Genomic DNA, 18,996 nt, shown 5'->3' with positions numbered 1-18,996 from the left:
TCGCGTTTCATCAATAGCGGCGTTTGTTTCTCTAACTGGTAACAATAGTATTCTATTCCTTGTTTGTCTATTGTCGATATAGCGAACATGTATTTTTATATCTGACTACCTAAACAAATAATAAAGGCAGATTAACCGAAATATCAAATAAACATGTATTATGCATGCTTTGAACAGTGAATCATTCAGACCTCTTCGTTATACGTGTACGGTAAAGATTAATTGTAAAAAATTAAAGCTATCTCAAAATAAAAATGATTATTTTCAATTTCAAGACTGAATTATTCGATTATTAGGATAGCCTCTGTCATGATTGATACGAACAATCGAAGCTCTTCTGGTTATTCGAAGAAGACAAATATTTCAGTTCCATGTATATACAGAATTTACGCGAAATCGATTATATTATTTTTCCAAGTTATTTAAATTTCCCTTAGCATATGCTACTTGTATGATTCGTTAGGAGATTGTCACGCGCGACTATAATGATGAAATTCTTCCGAGACAAGCGAAGAGGTGGACGATCCCCTTTGTTAGGGCCTGTTTGATGCACGGGCGAGAAAATACTTCGGAGAAAAAAGAACCGGCGCTATTCTTGCGTCCAGGTGTGAGCCTGTAACGCCAGTGTAAATATACAACACTTACGCCATTCCGACATAGCCTCTTCGAAAACTATTAACGTATCCCCGTGTTGCGGCTAGGTCGACCATTTTTCTTTCTACAACTGGATCACTCTTTGGCCCTTTGGACGTATTAAGTGGCACGTGTTAAGGTACTTAAATCAGGTAGCCAACGATGGTAAACAACCACTGACATAATCGTCGTTCATCGCTCGCGATCATCGAAAGATTCTTCTCATTTAGGGATGGTACTCTTTACCTCTTCGAGGCGGATCTCTCTGTTGCCTAGCACAACAAATAGTATAGTAAAGCGTGTGAGATTATGATAATGTTTTGAGATGTGACTTGGATGTACGAGGATTTTTTTCTCCTTTTTGAAAGTAAAATAATTTCGCTGTATCCGAGAGATGTGGTATAGGGGGTGGTTTTGAGGAGTCAGTCCTTGTTATTTTTCAAGCAGCGAGAAACAAAGTTCCATGTCCCCCGCGGTCGTTGTATTCTTTTCTCCAGTTCTTCCAAATTTTCTCTCCAGTTTGATGCCCTAAACCGTAAACGAAAATTATGAATAACAATATAATTGCAAGTCGTAGAGTCTGTTTCCCTAATCAATCACTATTTCGTGGGATACCAAATTGATTAAACGAGCTTTTGGAACAATACGATCGAAGCTACAGTTTCATAAAATTTTATGCTCCGCAATCTCCCGCGACACGAAGTGAAACTAAAAATGACATTTTATGTAAGACCGATTAATCGAGATTACACAAACGCTGGTATCCATGGAAGAGTTTGTGTGGTCGTGGCTCAGATTGACTTGTTTATCGCGATCAGAAGCTGAAAAGTCAAGTTATTCATGAACCGCGAAACAGAGTGGGGAAAGTGGCGCCCAGTTCGACACCAGTGTATCAAATTGATCGCGATATTATATGGCAGTTAATTATTAGTGACGTATCTAGTAAGCAATATGTCTTTGCAAATGACCTTCCACTTGGTTAATTTTGTTTATTTGTTTGTTTGTGAATCACAATACAAATATAACGTAAGTAACGTACAGAGAACGAACAACATTTGCCGTAGATAAGCGTGAAAAACCGTTCGCTTAAGATAACTTGACTTTCGTTCAGAATGCAGACTACTTGAATGTTTGAGTAACGTTGAGGAAAAGTTTGAAAAATCGTGATTATGGAAGTGTTAAGTCGTGCTGTGTCGCAGCATCGGTTACCACTAATACAACATTTCCTTCATCCGACAATAGAATTGAGAAAGTCCTCGGCATCGAAGACGCCAGTAAAATGATATTGAAACGAAGGTGGAGCCGCAAGTTGGCACGTGTCAGAGATTAAAGCTCTAACAAGAGAGGCTCCACCCTTAAGTCGGTTGAAAAAGTGATGAGATTATGAGGAACCGCCGCTTCTGCCTTTTCGATAGCGTAGGTCGAGCTTCGCTGATGATGAACCACGCTCGTTTCTTATAAATCCTTGGTCTCGCTCGATACGCGCGTGCATCCAGAGCCGTGTGTGCGTGACCGCGTTTCCTTGTGTACGCCAATAGGAGCGAGGGAGTTCCGAAGGCGGTCTTTAGTCAGTCTTTAGTTTCGAGTAAGCATCCGTCGAAGATAGAGGATCCACCACGATTTATCCTAGGGACCAGTTATCCTCTTCCGGCTTAACTCTTCGCCCCACGACGACGGTACTCTTGTCGTTCGTCCCTTGGTCCTTGGTTCGCTCCTGTTGGACTCGTGTTCACCGTGTTATTGTGACTTAAATGCACTCATCGATCAGCCGAATAACCAATTTTTTTCCTCATTTTCAAATCTGAAAATTTATTCACGTAATTAACAGCGATGGACTGCCCAATTATTGTGACGAAACTTTCAGATCGACTAAATAAATAACGAGAAATTCAGAACTAATTACTGTAATGAATACACAAAGAAGCCAACTGTTTCTACTTTGATCGTCCATCAATTTTTAAAGCAACCAGCTTATGAGAATCCGTGTGTGGTCCAATTAGTGCATCAAACGGTTAGAAAAATAGAATCGTGTCATTTAACCGTTCTCAACTGTGTTCGTCACAATGTGAACCAGTTCATCAGCTTTGTGCGATACCTTTTGTTTCAAATTCGAACTTTGAATAGCTATGGTGACCGCTGAGAACTTAAGAGTTTGACGATGGATCATAAGAAAACGCGAACGTTAAAGTGCCGATGGTAATTAACAAAATAGTGTACGTTGTTCAACTACCGCGAAACGACAGTTTTAAACAGCCGGGGGTAGTCTCCTTCCATTTTGGTCCCGGGATCCGCAATGGAGCGGCGAAGAATGCTAAGAAGGAGAGGCCTTTCTTCTGCGGAAATCCGAACGGGTAAGTTTTATTATTTATTCACTGCTGATCTTTTACGTCAATCGTGCAGCATATAGTCAATTTATTCCTGGAAAAGTAACGAGAAAGCACTTTTATAATAATAGTTGTAGAGTTTCTTACGTGGCGTCTATTTCTCAACTACGAGCTCTTGCAATTATGCTAGAGTACGTATAGCTCTTAGGTTAAATAAACAATTTAAGTTATCAGATTTCGTTACATCATCTATCATTTATGCGCATAACCATCGAAACGAAGAATTAACTGTACGCTCGTAATTGTAAGTTGAGAACTTATTATTAATTAATATATAATAACTGAATATCGAGCTTTGTTTAAATTGAATAAAATTTAAATTATGCCTTGCCGTTACAAGATTCGTACCGATTAATCTGATCGATCGTGGAACAAGCATGCGTTGTGCGGCGATTTATTAAAAAGATCACGAAAAATAAGACGGGTAAAGATGAAACACGTATTCATTCAGTACAGAAATATAATGTTCGGATAATTGTTACAAACATGATAACCGAGCTAATAAATTGCTACAAAATTCAAAATAAACACGAATCCCTTACGTGATTCATCGTTAATCGGTATTTACTCGAGACATTTGGGCACAATAGACCGGCTAAATAATAGAAAAGCTTTTGAGTAAACGGCAATAACTACCACCTCCGTAATCTCCATTGGTCTCGTTTGCCCTGTCTCGTCACTTATGTTTTGAATGTTGAAGGTTTTAAACCAGCTTAATCCTAGTCGCGCTGCAATCAGAGCACAATTATGCATTTATCAAATAATTATCGAACGTTATTAGATATAAACATCATGACGTATGAAACGTTAAAGTTCAATATATTTTCAATATGTGATAATGACCACGTGCAAAATGCAACAACACAAAGAAAATGTATGCGCACCTCTTAGATATGCTGCAACCGTTTGCGAAGGTGCCAATTTGAGCGCTACAGATAATTATCTCCGACAGGCAAGACTTACCACGGTCAATTTTCGAGTTCATTTACTTACTTTCATTTTAAACAGCCTAGGATCTTATTAAGCATAAAATATACCACCTGAAAAGTGATCACGTATTGTACGTATACCGTTTAATTTAATTTCTAAAAAGTTACTCACCGTTTCAGTTAATTATTTACAAACCAATTTTGTAGCAATTTATATTCAATACCATCTGATAAAAATATGCAACCGTGCAGAAATTTCTCTGGCATAGCTCCATAAATACGTTGGAAATGATAGAGGTTCAAGTACGAGTCAGAGTGTCGAGAAGATAAAACCAGTTTATTCGTATCTCCCTTAGGACAAATGTCAACTGGTACTAAAAAGAGGAAAAAGATGAAGACAAAAACTAGCTCTATTTTTCTAACTTTAACTTATCTTTAATATCGACATGTTCGACCTCCCGATAACGGTAACCCAAGATGATAACCACGTGCGCAGCATCCAAGTTTTCGAATTACGGCAAACCGACCCTTTACTGATCGTCTGAAACATAAACAAATATTAGACTCGTATCTTGAATTTACGAGGAAATGTTTGATATTAAAGAAATCACGTCAATATTAGCGAAATTTAAATTCAAATATATGTTTCAACATTTAAAAATCTATTGATGAGATAACAATTTAAAGATTATAAAATATAAATATAAATATAGGCAAATTGTTCGTTATACACCCAAGTGGCTATTGAAAACCAATCTACGGTTCAAATTTTAGAATTCACCAGTTGTAAAAGGGAAATTCTAAACAGAATTCTCTGCTCCTTTTGAATTTGAAATCAATAACGTCTAAGTAGTTTGTGAAGCGCTTCAGGTAGAAACTAAACACGAAACATTATTTATGGCTGGCAATATGACTATAATTTGGGCGAAATAAAACATTATTCCGACAGCAATCGGACCATTATTTGGACGGTATTGTGTTGCAAGAAGATAATACCTTCGATGACACATCGGCGAAGGAAAAGAAAGCGAATTGCTCATCGTCGTGTTAATCCTCTGAATGCCATAATTTACCCCATCGTATTTTTGGGACGTTACGTGTATATACCTGATTGAACACGCCAGGGAAAATTTCCCCAAGACTGTTGTATCCAATAATAGTGATATAGAGATTCCTATAGAGTACAGTCCTAGTTTTATGCGACCTGTATTTTGAAAAAAATCTACATACATCATTTTAGAGTTTTCTTTTTCTTTACAGAACACTGTACTAAAGTTGTATATCAAGTTTATCTATAACATTATCGTCTGTCTCTCTTGTTAGTCCTCTGAGCATATCGTGGACAATCTTGTTTTACGGCAGACGATTCAGTTGCGAATCGCGCGTTTCGGAGGATGAACCACCCGCGCACATAATGCCTCTATTGTAGTCTCTTGTCTAAACTTCAGATTTGCAAATAAACGTGGCTGGATACGTAAGATCCTTCTTGTAGTCATTCAGTTTCCGAAAATGTCGAATCTATAATGGAAATGGCAGTACTATTGTTAGCAAATATGTTCCTTACTTGTTGTAGGCGTGTAGAGTACAACAAAGTAAACATAAAATAATTTCGAAACATACTTCAACTTCTGCCAGTACTAATTATTTAAAATAAAAAACGCAGCTAAGGGTGACTCCCTCGCGACTTTGCGTCAAAGCACGTACGATATCGCGGGTCATTCGTTCACCCATCGACAGTTTCCATCTATAACGAATAAAGACAAAGTGCAGAGGTCATCAATGATGTAGGTAACATTGTTCAAAAGTTAACTGATATTTCATTAATTGATATTTAACGGGAAAAGAGGCATTCGCACATAAAATAGTTAAGATCTCAAACTGCTATATCCGCGATCAATTTACATACTTCCGCGTGTCTGTCTGATAAACAGCCCCCTTTCGTGGAATTCATGGCTTTCTGGGACATTCATTGTCAGTCGCGTTACGCAGAGGCGGTCGAATACGAAAATGTCCCTAGACACTCTCACGTACAACTATTCATCACGAAGAGCTTGCGCTCCACCTTATCAATTCCACCCGGCTCGAAGAAACCGCAGCAGTTTCCCCAGAGAAACAAACACACGCGCGTAGCGTTCCTCAAACCCGATTTGCCCCGCTAAAGGGGCCCGGTTGTTTTTTCAGGAGAATCAAAAACGTAGGAACATTTTGTAGAAATCGGCCGATCTCGTAAATATATGGCAATCCTTGTAAAGAACGCATAGAAAGGGAAGGAATACGGGGCGATAATAGGTACACATAGCGAGACTCGTTGTCGGGGAGCGCTGACCGCAGAGATAACGCTTTGACCCGTTACAAGCTTCAAGCACGAAATGAATGCCTTCACTGTCTCCTCCAAGTGGGACCCAATCCAAATATGTAGCCCTTTTTCTTACCAGCCTACCCTTTATTAACCGTTGCCACCGGGCTCCTGTAAATTCGGTTGCTTTACCTTCAAGTTGGCGTTCACTTCGCCGCTTTCCAAATGAAATTACGGTTACAGGAACTCTTGAGCTTTTTCAATCACTTTTCTCGGAAACTCTACACCTCCTTCGGGGAAAATTCATATAATTCAATAATGGAACGAACATCTCCAGTTGTACATGTTTGTTCACAATTCAAATGGGTAAAAGAAAGCACACCTACCCTTAGCGTTAATCCTGCAACGGACTTACGGTCATTTTCAACCAAGTGTTAGAGCTGCTATTGCAAGGTAATTTTTAAAGAAATAAGAGTGTATGAAAAGTGAACAAATTGCGAAGATTGTAACAGGATTAAGAAGCTGTTTAGCAAGAAGCTTGCGTTGCATAAGTGGAATTTCTTTAATCCAGACGATCTTCCGATTTTCGCCAATGTCCATTTATCCTCGAACATTTCATCTAAGATAAAATGGTTTCTATTTACTCGTGGACTCGCCTTTGGATATAGCTACTACTATATACTGACACAGTTGCGATAACGTGTAAATATTGTTCTAGAATTATCAGTGAACGCGTCGACACAACAATCGGAAGCAATAGCGAGGCTACTGCCGATCAGCGGGAACTTCGAGATCACAGGATGCAAAGATCGGCCTCACATTTGCGGGAAAGAGGCGGCCTGCCGTATCTTCAAAGACAACAGCTCCAAGTGCGTCTGTCCGCACGACATGTCCCCACCGACAACGGACTTGACGTGTCCAAATCGTCTAACAGGTCAGAGTCAGACGTTGTTTCAATACTTCTCTCTTTAAAGGGAAGCGTGCTTCTTTTAACCTTTTCGTTATCAGAAAATCGCCGATCGTTTTCCAAACAGCCACAACATTTGCTCTAAAATTAGAGAAAACGAGAATTAGATGAAGAAAGCAATTGTCGCATAAAATTTGACGCATTCCCCTCCAACCCCCACCCCCCCAGCCTCTAAGAGTCAACCATCAATATGTACGCATACAGGATGAGAAAAATAATGCATAACGTTATTCGACCCCTAGTGTGTACAGTTTCAAATGAAGAAACAAACCTTAAAGCACGAGGTTTCTATAAAAAGATCAAAGTCACCTTGACTTTCCTCTATGGAATTATATTTTTCTTCTTTAACCTTGTAGCAAGCGTCAAAGTAAATCAGCCCATTTTAGACTTTGCACCAGATTTATATCTATGACTTCCGTTCTAATGTAGAAAGAATCTAGTACAGTCAACAGTTAAGGAAACAAACTAAATACCACGTTTATCATGTTATAATTCACATTTCATTCGTGAATTAACATACCCTACTGTGTATAAATAATAACTAAAGCAAATGTGATTTACAAAATAGCGAAAGGGTTAAACAAAATTTACAAAATTAAAAAGGAAAGCGAACTTTTTATAAAAATTGTTTCAATTGTTTTCTAGTTCCCTTAACGCCACGACCTATACACAACATAATACCCCCCAATCGTAATTCAACCAACAGCACAACCGCTCTTCCGGAGGCTGAACAGGTAATTACTTTAAATTATCATTTGCTATATCGCTTAACAAGTTATGAAAAATCCAGCAATTTCTGGCAAACATAGTTTTTAGTACATGTTTTGATACTGTTCAACAGGTAGAGCGAGTGAGACAAAGGGTACCTGAAATAATAGGAATCGCCATAGCTTTCATCGCGGTATTAGCAATATTATTCAGTATAGTATACTGCGTGAAGAAACGGAGTTATAACGTCAAGTCACAAAGGAATTCCCTGGATGTACGTCAATCAAATAATATTGCGGTGGCACCTCAAAACTAACGTAACACTAAAACTGTTTACCAGGAAAAACTAGAGAACCACGTTAGATATAAAACTAATTTTCAGTTGCTTACCAAGTTTTAACGATTAATGTAACATTATACCTTTAAGTACAATAAATACAATAATATTGAGTACAGTAACATTTTTTGAGTACATTAATATATTTCCTGAAAAGTCATGCAATAGCTTCGTAGTTAGTACGAAAAGTAATTCATAAACTCCAGTCTTAAATCACCTTACAATACTATATAAGTAATTATACTACTGAGACTTACTTACGGTTATTTGAAATGTCTATACGTTACTTTCTTTTTACATTCAACTTCCAATTCATTTGAATGTCTATATAGTATGTTCAATTAACATTTTTGAAACAGACAAGATACAGCCATATTTTTTTTTTATCGCAGTTTCTATCACAATTTTCTCTATATATCGGTATAGTTGTATTTATTGTGAATGACAATTATAATCTAAATAAAAATTTAACTACATTGAAATTAATAAGATCACACAACAATTTAAAACTGAAATTTAATGAAATGTAATTTTTAATGTATTCTGACTAGCAACTTATTAGTAAAAAAATATTTCAATGATCACTCAAAAAATTGTTATGAAAATAGCTTGCATATGTTCTCTTCAGGGAACACCGATGAATCTGAAAAAGGGATTGCTGCTAGCGAATAAGTACACACCTAATCCACAGTATTTCAGTTGCGCCTCGCCGGAAGTGCCGATTTTGCAACGCGAATCTCTTGTATTTTTGCAAGATATCGGCGAAGGATGTTTTGGAAAAGTATACAAAGGTACAAAGTATAGCTTGAAACTGAAACAAATTATTATCATCACTAAAAATTTTGATAAATGTACGTTTGTATGATGAAAAAAGATAAACGTGACATGTACATAAAAGCATCGCGTAAACGTAACAAACATAACGTCCCATTCTAGTTCGATCAACAATTTTAAGCACTACTTTGATTAAATTTCTAGCCACTTTTTTACAGTAAATTTAGTTGATTGATTAGAAATTTCGTTAAAGAAAATAAGCTGTTATTAAAAATGAAAAGAGGGACACCCACCTTGAATGAAAAATTAGCGGCAATTACTAAGGAAGATTTAATTTTCGCAGGAGAATTATGTACCGGAGACTCGAAAGAGATTGTTGCGATAAAAGTTCTAAAGGACACCGCTTCGCGTGAAGCCGAAGAGGACTTTATGCGAGAAGTCGACATCATGTCCACGTTTGGGCATAGGAATATTTTATCGCTTAAAGGAGTGGTGCTTCGTGAGGGTAATAATAGTCCGTGGATGGTATTTGAATACATGCCATATGGAGATCTTGCTGAAGTCTTGCGGTCGAATTCTCGGCAATTTAGATCGACGAAACCCGGTGTGCAACCTTTAACTCAGGTAAATTTTATTCAAATACAAGTTGGCATTCGTTTTGTTCATGTTTGCTAAGTGTCGATTAATAATGAAATTACTTATCACCTATGAGTCTGTTTTTTTTATCGTTTCAGGTATGATTAATCGCCTCGTATCTGTTTCAGGAATCCTTACATTGGATAACAATTCAAATTGCAGCCGGTATGACTTATTTATCGGGTCAAAGGTTCGTCCATCGAGATTTGGCATGCAGAAATTGTCTTGTTGGTTCTGACCTTATTGTTAAGATAGCAGATTTTGGAATGTCGCGGGATGTATATACTTGCGATTACTATAAGGTAAACAAATAATTAGTTGCATGGCTAGATGAAAAAAGATATTATTCCTTTGCTTTTTTCCTCGAACAATAATACAGATAGAAGAAAGTGATCACGTAAACGCAATTTTATTATTACTTTCAGATAGGAGGTTCTAGGCTTCTACCTGTTCGCTGGATGTCGCCTGAAAGCGTAATGTATGGGCGTTTCACGCTGGAAAGTGACGTGTGGAGTTTTGGAGTTGTGTTATGGGAAGTCTATTCTTTTGGAAAGCAGCCATACTACGGACACAATAATGAAGAAGTGAGTTGAAATGTTTCGTTTATCAATAAGTCTTAAACTTAATTAACATAATTTATAACTCGTAACGGTCTATACGAGAAAGTTTCATCAGTCCATTGACTTTCTATTCTATCAACGAATAATGTCGCAGGTAGTGAAGTTAATTTTCCAAGGCATAATGCTTATTCCTCCGGAAGGGTGTCCCCCGTTCGTCTGTCAGCTAATGAGGGAGTGCTGGAAAACAGATCCGAAAGACAGAATTAAATTCTCAGAGATATTAGAGAGACTCGAGAATGCTAAAAGTAAATCCGTTCAACAAGATACTTTGCCAAGACCACCTCAAGGTCCGGTAACCATTCGTACACCAGACGTATTGGATCCTGATGGTTATTTATTGCCGGCGCCGGCGAAACCGCACGAATACTTGCAAACTTTACCGGCGTTCTCCGATTGACCACAGAAATTTCACAACCAACATGTAGCCGAATACAGCGATGAAAAATCTGAATCAAAAGATAATCAAATTTAATTAATTTAATTCTTTTAATATTCCGATATACATACATTAGAAATTAGAATATAACACTACAGTGAAACAATGTCAGAAAACAATTTACAAAAATTGTGTAAAAATATAACTCTTCCGTGATTGAACGAAGCGCAAATCGCTAGAAAGTTTATTTTTGTACACTATTGATAAATTTCAAATGTTACTTCTACCAACGAAGAAATGAAGACTAGGAATACGTAGAAAGAAGCAGTATACAAAAGTTTAGAAATACCGTAAAGAATAGTGTCTTAGAAAAGATAATCATTAACATTAAATTCTTTTTAACGATGTATTGTTATCCTCTTCTGTTCAATATATGTCTTTGATAGCGTCCAGATTGAAAGACTGATGTAAATTGATCTTGAATGTACTTCTAAATATCTTTCTATATAAATATCTTGGCGCAAGAAATGGTAAAATTTGTCTTCTATCAGTTTAAATTAATTCATATCGGGTTAGTCACAAAACAACGACGAATTAGTTAATTAATGAACACGAGTGTATAAATGTAATCAAGCATAATAATTAATTACTCAATTAATTCTAAAATCGCCAAGATTTTAATTAATCTGTACACGTGTTGATCTATGCTATGTGTCGATGCACTACACTCAAGAAATACCAATGATGTCAGGGAAATCGTGAAAGTTCGATGTACCGAACTTTCGTTGTCCAGGAAATAGTATTAATACCTTATAATCGTTAAGAAAATGTGTAGGATACTTTTAATAATTTATTAATAATTATGAGTATAATAATTATTTACGTGGCCGTATATCTAATTTCTTTAACGTCGTCTCTCTTCAACTTGTTCGTTTGGCGTTGACGGTAATTTGTATAAGATGTTGAATCGTGTAAAGTAGCACGAACGAGAGACATTTTGTACACATTGTTGTCACTAGTGTACGAATCATTGTATTAAATCTTACCGTTTTTATTAAATCCTGCAATACGTATTTATCGGTTGAAATTTATTTTCCTTTCAATGTACAACCTGCGAAATAATACATTGTGCTTTAGGTAACATCGACGTAATCGTATGCAGATCCATTATTGGTCGATAATCGTTGCATTCGCAGCGTTATCGGATATTCTAAATTCGCGCCAAGAAAGTTAAAATAATTCGGCATCGAAGAAGAAATATTGTTGCCGTGATACGATACGTTTTTGTTCGCATATCGTGTTCAAGGAAATAAAGACAAAGGCTCGCAGTGCATACTTACGATTCGCGTTACGCGGATACGGCGAAACGTCGCATCGAATTCGAACATGTACGACGACTGTATATTTCTGTCGTTGCGATTCCCGCAAAAACTTTGGCGTATAGTGAACGAATGCAACAGTGGCGCTATCCGTTGGAGTCTGAATGGGAACACGATTCTTCTCGACTACAAGAAATTTCAAAAACAATATCTAGACCAGGGCAATTCCATCTTCAAAACGAAAAACATTACCAGTTTTATCAGACAGCTGAACCTGTACGGCTTTCGGAAAGTGACCTCGCATAACAGAGACCCGATCTGCAATTCTCACAATCCGGATGTTCATGAGTTCTTACACGAAAACTTCCGTACCGGCAGACCGGATCTCTTATCGAGCGTTTACAGGAAAACAGCCGGGAAATTTAAACACTGTCAACGTGTTAGCGTCAAAAGTAGCACCACGGAACAACATTTTTTAAGCAAGGGCTCCGATAATATGTCGCGTTTGCACATGTGCCGGGTAAATAACATTACAACAAGAAAATAATATTATTATGTAAATAACATTAAAATAAGTTCTATTGCAAATGATTGTTTTCATCGAACTTGATATCTTAAATACAACTTTTTATCAACACTACCGCTATATCCTATCCTATCTTTTTTTTCCTCAATCCTCCGGAACTTTATAATTGTAGTAAGTTTCCTCTGATTTATCCGAGTAAATTTTTTATTAAATTTTATACCGATTAAAAAATTACCGATGGTAGTAGTTGTAGCTACATTATACGAAACATTCTAATAAAATATACTAATTATATGCTGTTCCTTGTAGTTCTTAAAAATTAGATTTTCTTTAATTATTTTCAGTTGGCGTTAACGAAAGCCTTAGAACAAATATCGCGAGAATACCAGAAAATGCAAAACCACCGAATAGGAATTGAAAATTCTTTAAACTCTGGGAAAGGTAGCGTAATCTACTATACAACATTATGCTTACACGATAAACAATTGCAGTTTGATGTCTGGCTCCAGATTCTTTCGTGTACATCTGCGTCTATCGACACGACCTGAGAGCAAATCCGTATAAATAATCTAGCAAATTCGGTCAATGTTACTGTATACTATTAACAATTTACTAACCGAACAAATAGATCTTTATTTGATCTGGAGCTAATTCTGTCAGAGCTAACTTTTGTAGCGGGTCTCCGAGAAATCTGCTAGAGCAGACTTGACTAATTCGGTCGTTTCTTTCACTTTATATTAGTCACAGTAGAAAACGTATACATTTTTAAAATTTCAGAATTTAGTCTTGGTTTATACACAGCACAAAATCGTACACCCGCCATAGGCTGGATTACAAAAAGTTCAGTACCGATATCTTCCAAAAAGGACAGTTCTACCGATACGCAATTTACATCCAGAGTTTATGTAAAGTGGACAAATATCTCCAAAAATATGGATTAAATGTCCTGGGAACATATTCCTCTTTTGCGTACTACCTGAACTTTATCAATATTATTAGTAGTATTATAATATCAAATGGCTTTAAAATGATCCTTCTCATTTTTGCTTAAAGTATAAATATAATGTAAAATAATATTTTCTGTTAAATATGTAATCATAAAATTTGAACCTCAAAATGTAAGATATTCATATTTAATTGTATACAATGTCAGTGACAAAATTCATTCCTTAATATAAAGATTTCCGTACAAACTATGTATCTCGGCTTGTTGTGGCCTGATTAGATGCATGTTTGTTTTGCTGCATTTTATGCCTATTTAAAAAGTTTTTAAAAGACTCTACTTCCTTTTTCTCTTCTTCATCTTCCTCTTCTTTAAAAGGATTTTCTGTACCTTCTTCATCCTCACTAGATTCATTACCAGCATGTTTTAGATATATGTCTGATATTTCCCTTCCACTATTAATTGTGGTTACCAATGGTACACTTTCTCCTGTTGATTCTTGAACTACCTTTTCAAGTTTCGCTCTCTCTGTTTTTTGTCTCTGAGCATCTCGTTTAATTTTCATCTCTTCCCAGTCTTTCTTATATTCCCTTTAATAAAGGAAAACAACGAAATGCATTTTTCATATTCAATACTATGCGTTTAACTCACCTTTCATATTCTTCGGCAGCATCCTTAACAAGTTCAATAAACTTGGTAATACCAGCACCTGTTGCCGCAGAAACACCACAACTACGTAAATGGCTATAAAATTCATCAAGTGTGAGAGCCATACTACGCGTCAAATTACTAATATAACTTGTCTCTGAATTCAAAGCTTCTTGAAATGCTTCAAAATCGTGCATCCAGTCGACAGCATAAGTGTGTTCAACTATATCAATCTTGAAACAATAATATAATTCCGTTATTTTATTAATCTAATATAAACCTTATTATATAATAATATGTTATATACTTTGAATGTTTATATTTATACCTTGTTCATGGCAACGATGAATGGTAATTTAGTTTTGTAAAATATAGAACATGCATAAAGCATGTTAGACATGAATGTCACAGGATTAACACTTCTCACAGTATCTAATATGTACACTACAATTGTTGGAAACTGAGATGCCAGAGCTTCTGTTACAATTGTCCCGCTCGCTGACCATGTAAAAACTTCTATTTGTCCAGGAGTATCCAAAATTACATATTCGTGATCTTTGGCTGCTTTATCAATAAGTTCTATAACTTGATCAAATTTTGTAGAAAAAAGATTTAAAGCAGTAACAATACCACCGTTTGGTCCTAAACTATATTGTTTCATCACTTCTTTATAATTAACAGTATCTCTAATATCTAAAACATAAAATGTTTGTTATCAAATAGTCAAGCAGACATTTCACATATTAGCAACCCCTAATGATATAACTTATCACCTATGTTAGCCGGATAGGGAACATCTCTGCACGCCGGATCCAAATTTATTACATATGGTTTTCCTACGTTGTATAATATCGAAACGAGCCGTTGTACAAATGTGGTTTTACCAGATCCAGCCATTCCAATAACAATGATACACGTTGGTTTCTTTTCCTTAACATTTGTTTGAACGTGTACATCATTTTGTATAGAAACATTATCCACAGAAGATTCTAGAGTATCCATAGATGTAGACATTTTAAAGCCTACAAATAATGAAAAAATATTAGGAACAAACAAAATCTATCATTTATATTGTATAATATATGTTTACATTTTATATCATGCCTGAAACTCGTAAAACCAACGAGAAACTGTAAACTAAATTACAATCTTTTCGTAGTAAACCGTTCGATTGTATTTCAATGTAAAAGATATCTCACTCCCTACAATAAATGTAAACATTATTTAATTTTCATGCAACGATTGCCTCATAGAAAGTTAACTACGTATTTATTTGTAATAGAATTAAGAAGTATTCACATTGACCGGCAATCGCCCAATAGAAAGTGGCTTTAAGGAAACTATATATGTTTGTCTACCTTGCAAGGTGGCGCCAAAGTATAAAATATTCTTTTTGTGTACAAATTTTGAACAAACATTACACATACAAATTTGTAAATATTAACCATGTGGTAATATTAAAGAAATAAAGTTAAACATCGTTATTTATGTATACATATATACAATATATATATATATTACAAAGTATAATACATAATTTACATGTGGTTATTTATAATGTCTATAAAAAAAAATTGTTCTTAATTATAGAGTTAATGTAATGTTCATATAGTAAAAGAAAAATAGATTTCTTTTGTCTTTGCAACATATACTTAAGTCGTTTTAAAATAATCATCTATAAGTGCAGTATAGATGTGTCCTTTGCCTATACACTTAATATAACGTTCGTATACTAAAAGAGAAATATACTTTTTTTTGTCTGTTGTAACATATACTTAAGTTGTTTTAAAATGATCATCTGTAAGTGTAGTATAGATATATCCTTCACTTATAAGAAAGTCGATTATGTTATTTAAGTCTGGCAAAATATTCTTTGGTAAACAAGCCTCAAGACTGTGCCTCTCGATTCCATTGTCCGTGTCATTCTTTGACTGTACGAGTTCAAAAACTATAGTCTGATCTCTAGTCAAGCCAAAGCCATTGTCGTTATTTGTCGTTACTGCAGGGTTAATTTTTGTCATATTAGAACTTTTAACTGGATTATAAAACATTTTCTCTGCCTTTAACATCACATTAGTTACTTCCAACAAGTGAGTAGTTAATTCGTTCAAGTTAGTTAAAGGCATAATTTTTAAAATTAATACATATTTATTTTCAGAGTCCTGTCTGATGTATCCAATTACTCGTACATAAGTATTTAACTCAATGTTTGACTCGGATACTGTCTTATCTGTTTCCAGCCATCGCAAACACGTAATACAGCCTGTAACAATTATATACCGAAAAAATTGAAGCATTTGAAGTGAACGTTGAAATTTAGTGGATCCTTACATATCATAGCGAGTGCTAGGATCAAGTGGAACACTTTTTTCTAATACCTGTTTCATCTTCTATTTCAAACTTCATTTTTATAGGAGTTCGCTCTATCTCTTTCACAATTCCAACAAAAGTGACAACGTGAATCAGTGTCCCCCAAAGTCTTAGACCATCTTCAGATGATCGTGTCAGATGTCGAATCATAACTGGAACTATATTCTTTACTCTTTTAATGTTTTCTTCAGAGCTATCTTTTGTACTGCGATTATCATTAAAAAATCCACCTGACATATTCGCAACGTTACTGTTTAGATTACTCCACATTTTTACGTAAAAATAATAAATTGTTGAAATTAATAAACGCTGAATAGTTACGAGCAGAATTTCGTATAATAAGCAGGCAATATTTGTAAATGTTTCACGAAATATATTGTTCGATCACCCTTGATCAGCACGTGCATTAGACCTATACGAATTGCTAACTTCAAACATAGTATGTCATTTGTTTTATTAAGAAGAATTACACTTGCAAGGTTGCCGCTATTTGAATTGAAGTTTTCTGTCATATTTCAGGTCGTTTAGAATCGTTCTACGCTGATGAAAACGGATGACACATCCTACAATACTTAAATTGACGTTTTAATTGTAAATGTTGTTTGAAAATATAAGGTACAAGAGTGACATCGGTAACATGACATTCAATTAATAAATATATGGAAAGGAAGTATGAGACAGTCAGATATTGTCTCCATTCTCAACGTTCTTCTTACTTGAGAATGCTTTGATACTACAACAAAAGTCTGTAACGATGGTCGGCATGAAAAATGATTCTTTAGATTACACTTTCAATAATTGGTTAGCATTGATAAATTTTGTATTTTTATGATAACGATAAAAGTATTCATTTGTTTAGATAGAATGACTGTCAGAATAAGATGGTAGGGCACGCATCTATCTATGTTATTAATTTCACGTCAGAGTGCATACGTGGCGCTGTGGTAGCAACATGCCACTGTGAAGTGGCAGAAATAAGAAGGAACGTATGTCGTTTTTAATTGATTCATATTATAATTTAATAAAATGAGGTGGCTCGTTTCGTGTTTAATTCTAATTTTGTTGAGCTCGTGTGCGAACTGTTATTTCATTACCGTGGACGCACACGCGGAAGAATGTTTTTTCGACACCGTGGAAGCGGGCACGAAAATGGGTTAGTTTTCTTTCTGTACTTATTTTGAGTGAACGTTCCAAACTGTTAACTGTAATTTGTTGAAATAAAATTTTCATAATGTATTGCTCCTATGTTTTGGTATAAATCTTGATCGGTGCAATTTTATTTTTACCAAAAACTGTTTAAAGTACCATTAGATCAAACAAAGTGAAATGCGTGTCAAAGATTTTCCAGGAAAGGTTATTTTGTTTTCTACAGGTCTCACATTTGAAATAGCGGAAGGTGGATTTTTGGACATAGATGTAAAAATAATTGGCCCCGATGGGAATATAATTTATCAAGGCGACCAAGAAAGCAGTGGTAAATACACATTCGCCGCGCACCTTCCTGGTGTTTATACCTATTGTTTCGGTAATCAAAAAAGTAGTATGACGCCGAAAGTTGTGATGTTTAATATGGACATTGGCGAGAATTCAAAGCCGTTAGAAGAAACTTCCGATGGGAAGAATGCGGATGAGAATCATAACAAAATAGATGATATGATTAAAGAATTGAGCACAAGTTTGTGGGGTGTGAAGAACGAGCAAGAATACATGCAGGTGATTTTTCTTTTACAATCTCCTGGTTATAGTTTATGCAAACTGGTATAACGAATTAGAAGTTTTATTAAATTAACTTCTTGTTATTTGTAGGTTCGCGATCGAAATCATAGAGCCATCAATGAAAGCACAAATTCATGTGTAGTTATGTGGGCATTCTTTGAAGCCATGATTCTGGTTTGTATGACAATAGGACAAATTTTCTACCTAAAACGATTCTTTGAAGTCAGAAGAGTTGTCTGATTCATATTATGTATTAAAAAAACACACTCATTGTACATTTTTTATGTGATTAAGTTATAATGGAATTAAAAAATTTCAACATTTCCAAATGATTTCTTTCCTTAAATTTAATATAATGGAACTGAAATGTAAACATTACCATCAATAGATTATATTAAACATGTTGTTTCCTGCGAAAGATATCATGAGATTTTAGAACTTTTCTTAAACTTTGTACAAAAATTCTGTTCAATGCAAAATTGAAATATATTTTTTATGTTTTTGATCAGAGTTATAACAGATCCAAGAACTATAGATGATATTTATATTTAAGTGTAACATCTACCTACAGTAAATTTATATAAAACGCTTTCCGTACTGGTGATAATAAAACGTTCAGTTGCTGCAAGACTTACCCAAGTCTTATGACAAAAAGTCAAATCATTGTCACATCAATAACCAATCTGCAATGCTATTATTTTTGTGAAATATCTGTACTAAACAACACAAATAATGTTTATATTGAAATTATATCATTTTTATGTGCGAATTGAAACGGTATAACTTGTGTAACTGAATAGTATAAGTAAACATT

The 18,996-nt window shown here is 35.3% G+C and overlaps 5 protein-coding genes across 8 annotated transcripts; 3 read left to right on the top strand and 2 right to left on the bottom strand.

The window, feature by feature from the left end:
• Window positions 1-539: 539 nt before the first annotated feature.
• On the top strand, window positions 540-10,840 carry LOC143423327 (BDNF/NT-3 growth factors receptor). 4 transcript variants are annotated; one of them, XM_076894591.1, is made up of 10 exons: window positions 540-626; window positions 2,498-2,984; window positions 6,961-7,176; window positions 7,855-7,943; window positions 8,051-8,191; window positions 8,883-9,045; window positions 9,372-9,652; window positions 9,793-9,966; window positions 10,090-10,248; window positions 10,379-10,840. In XM_076894591.1, exons 2-10 carry the CDS (start codon window positions 2,927-2,929, stop codon window positions 10,679-10,681), a joined length of 1,584 nt encoding a protein of 527 aa, XP_076750706.1. In that variant the 5' UTR covers window positions 540-626; window positions 2,498-2,926; the 3' UTR covers window positions 10,682-10,840. The 4 variants fall into 4 exon arrangements, with proteins under 4 accessions (XP_076750706.1, XP_076750705.1, XP_076750704.1 ...); XM_076894590.1 differs by lacking the exon at window positions 540-626 and adding an exon at window positions 1,927-2,218; XM_076894589.1 differs by lacking the exon at window positions 540-626 and adding an exon at window positions 1,927-2,309.
• A 1,120-nt stretch (window positions 10,841-11,960) lies between these two features.
• LOC143423329 (heat shock factor protein 2) lies at window positions 11,961-13,495 on the top strand. Its single transcript, XM_076894593.1, has 3 exons — window positions 11,961-12,499; window positions 12,850-12,949; window positions 13,283-13,495. Exons 1-3 carry the CDS (start codon window positions 12,047-12,049, stop codon window positions 13,444-13,446), a joined length of 717 nt encoding a protein of 238 aa, XP_076750708.1. The 5' UTR covers window positions 11,961-12,046; the 3' UTR covers window positions 13,447-13,495.
• Window positions 13,496-13,622: 127 nt separating this feature from the next.
• Window positions 13,623-15,286, bottom strand: LOC143423328 (GPN-loop GTPase 1). The gene is made up of 5 exons (XM_076894592.1): window positions 15,187-15,286; window positions 14,870-15,118; window positions 14,425-14,789; window positions 14,100-14,329; window positions 13,623-14,038 (listed from the first exon to the last, which is right to left on the bottom strand). Exons 2-5 carry the CDS (start codon window positions 15,108-15,110, stop codon window positions 13,699-13,701), a joined length of 1,176 nt encoding a protein of 391 aa, XP_076750707.1. The 5' UTR covers window positions 15,111-15,118; window positions 15,187-15,286; the 3' UTR covers window positions 13,623-13,698.
• Window positions 15,287-15,656: 370 nt separating this feature from the next.
• On the bottom strand, window positions 15,657-16,736 carry LOC143422956 (replication protein A 32 kDa subunit-like). Its single transcript, XM_076893952.1, has 2 exons — window positions 16,475-16,736; window positions 15,657-16,359 (listed from the first exon to the last, which is right to left on the bottom strand). Exons 1-2 carry the CDS (start codon window positions 16,734-16,736, stop codon window positions 15,872-15,874), a joined length of 750 nt encoding a protein of 249 aa, XP_076750067.1. The 3' UTR covers window positions 15,657-15,871.
• A 650-nt stretch (window positions 16,737-17,386) lies between these two features.
• Window positions 17,387-18,511, top strand: LOC143423055 (transmembrane emp24 domain-containing protein). The gene is made up of 3 exons (XM_076894111.1): window positions 17,387-17,619; window positions 17,839-18,179; window positions 18,273-18,511. The coding sequence occupies exons 1-3, from the start codon at window positions 17,493-17,495 to the stop codon at window positions 18,420-18,422; spliced, it is 618 nt and encodes a 205-aa protein (XP_076750226.1). The 5' UTR covers window positions 17,387-17,492; the 3' UTR covers window positions 18,423-18,511.
• The last annotated feature ends 485 nt before the right edge of the window (window positions 18,512-18,996 follow it).

This window comes from Xylocopa sonorina, chromosome 4 (genome assembly GCF_050948175.1).
Source record: "Xylocopa sonorina isolate GNS202 chromosome 4, iyXylSono1_principal, whole genome shotgun sequence".
Classification (NCBI taxonomy): Eukaryota; Metazoa; Arthropoda; class Insecta; order Hymenoptera; family Apidae; genus Xylocopa; species Xylocopa sonorina.
This window is presented reverse-complemented; position numbering and strand designations above follow the sequence as displayed.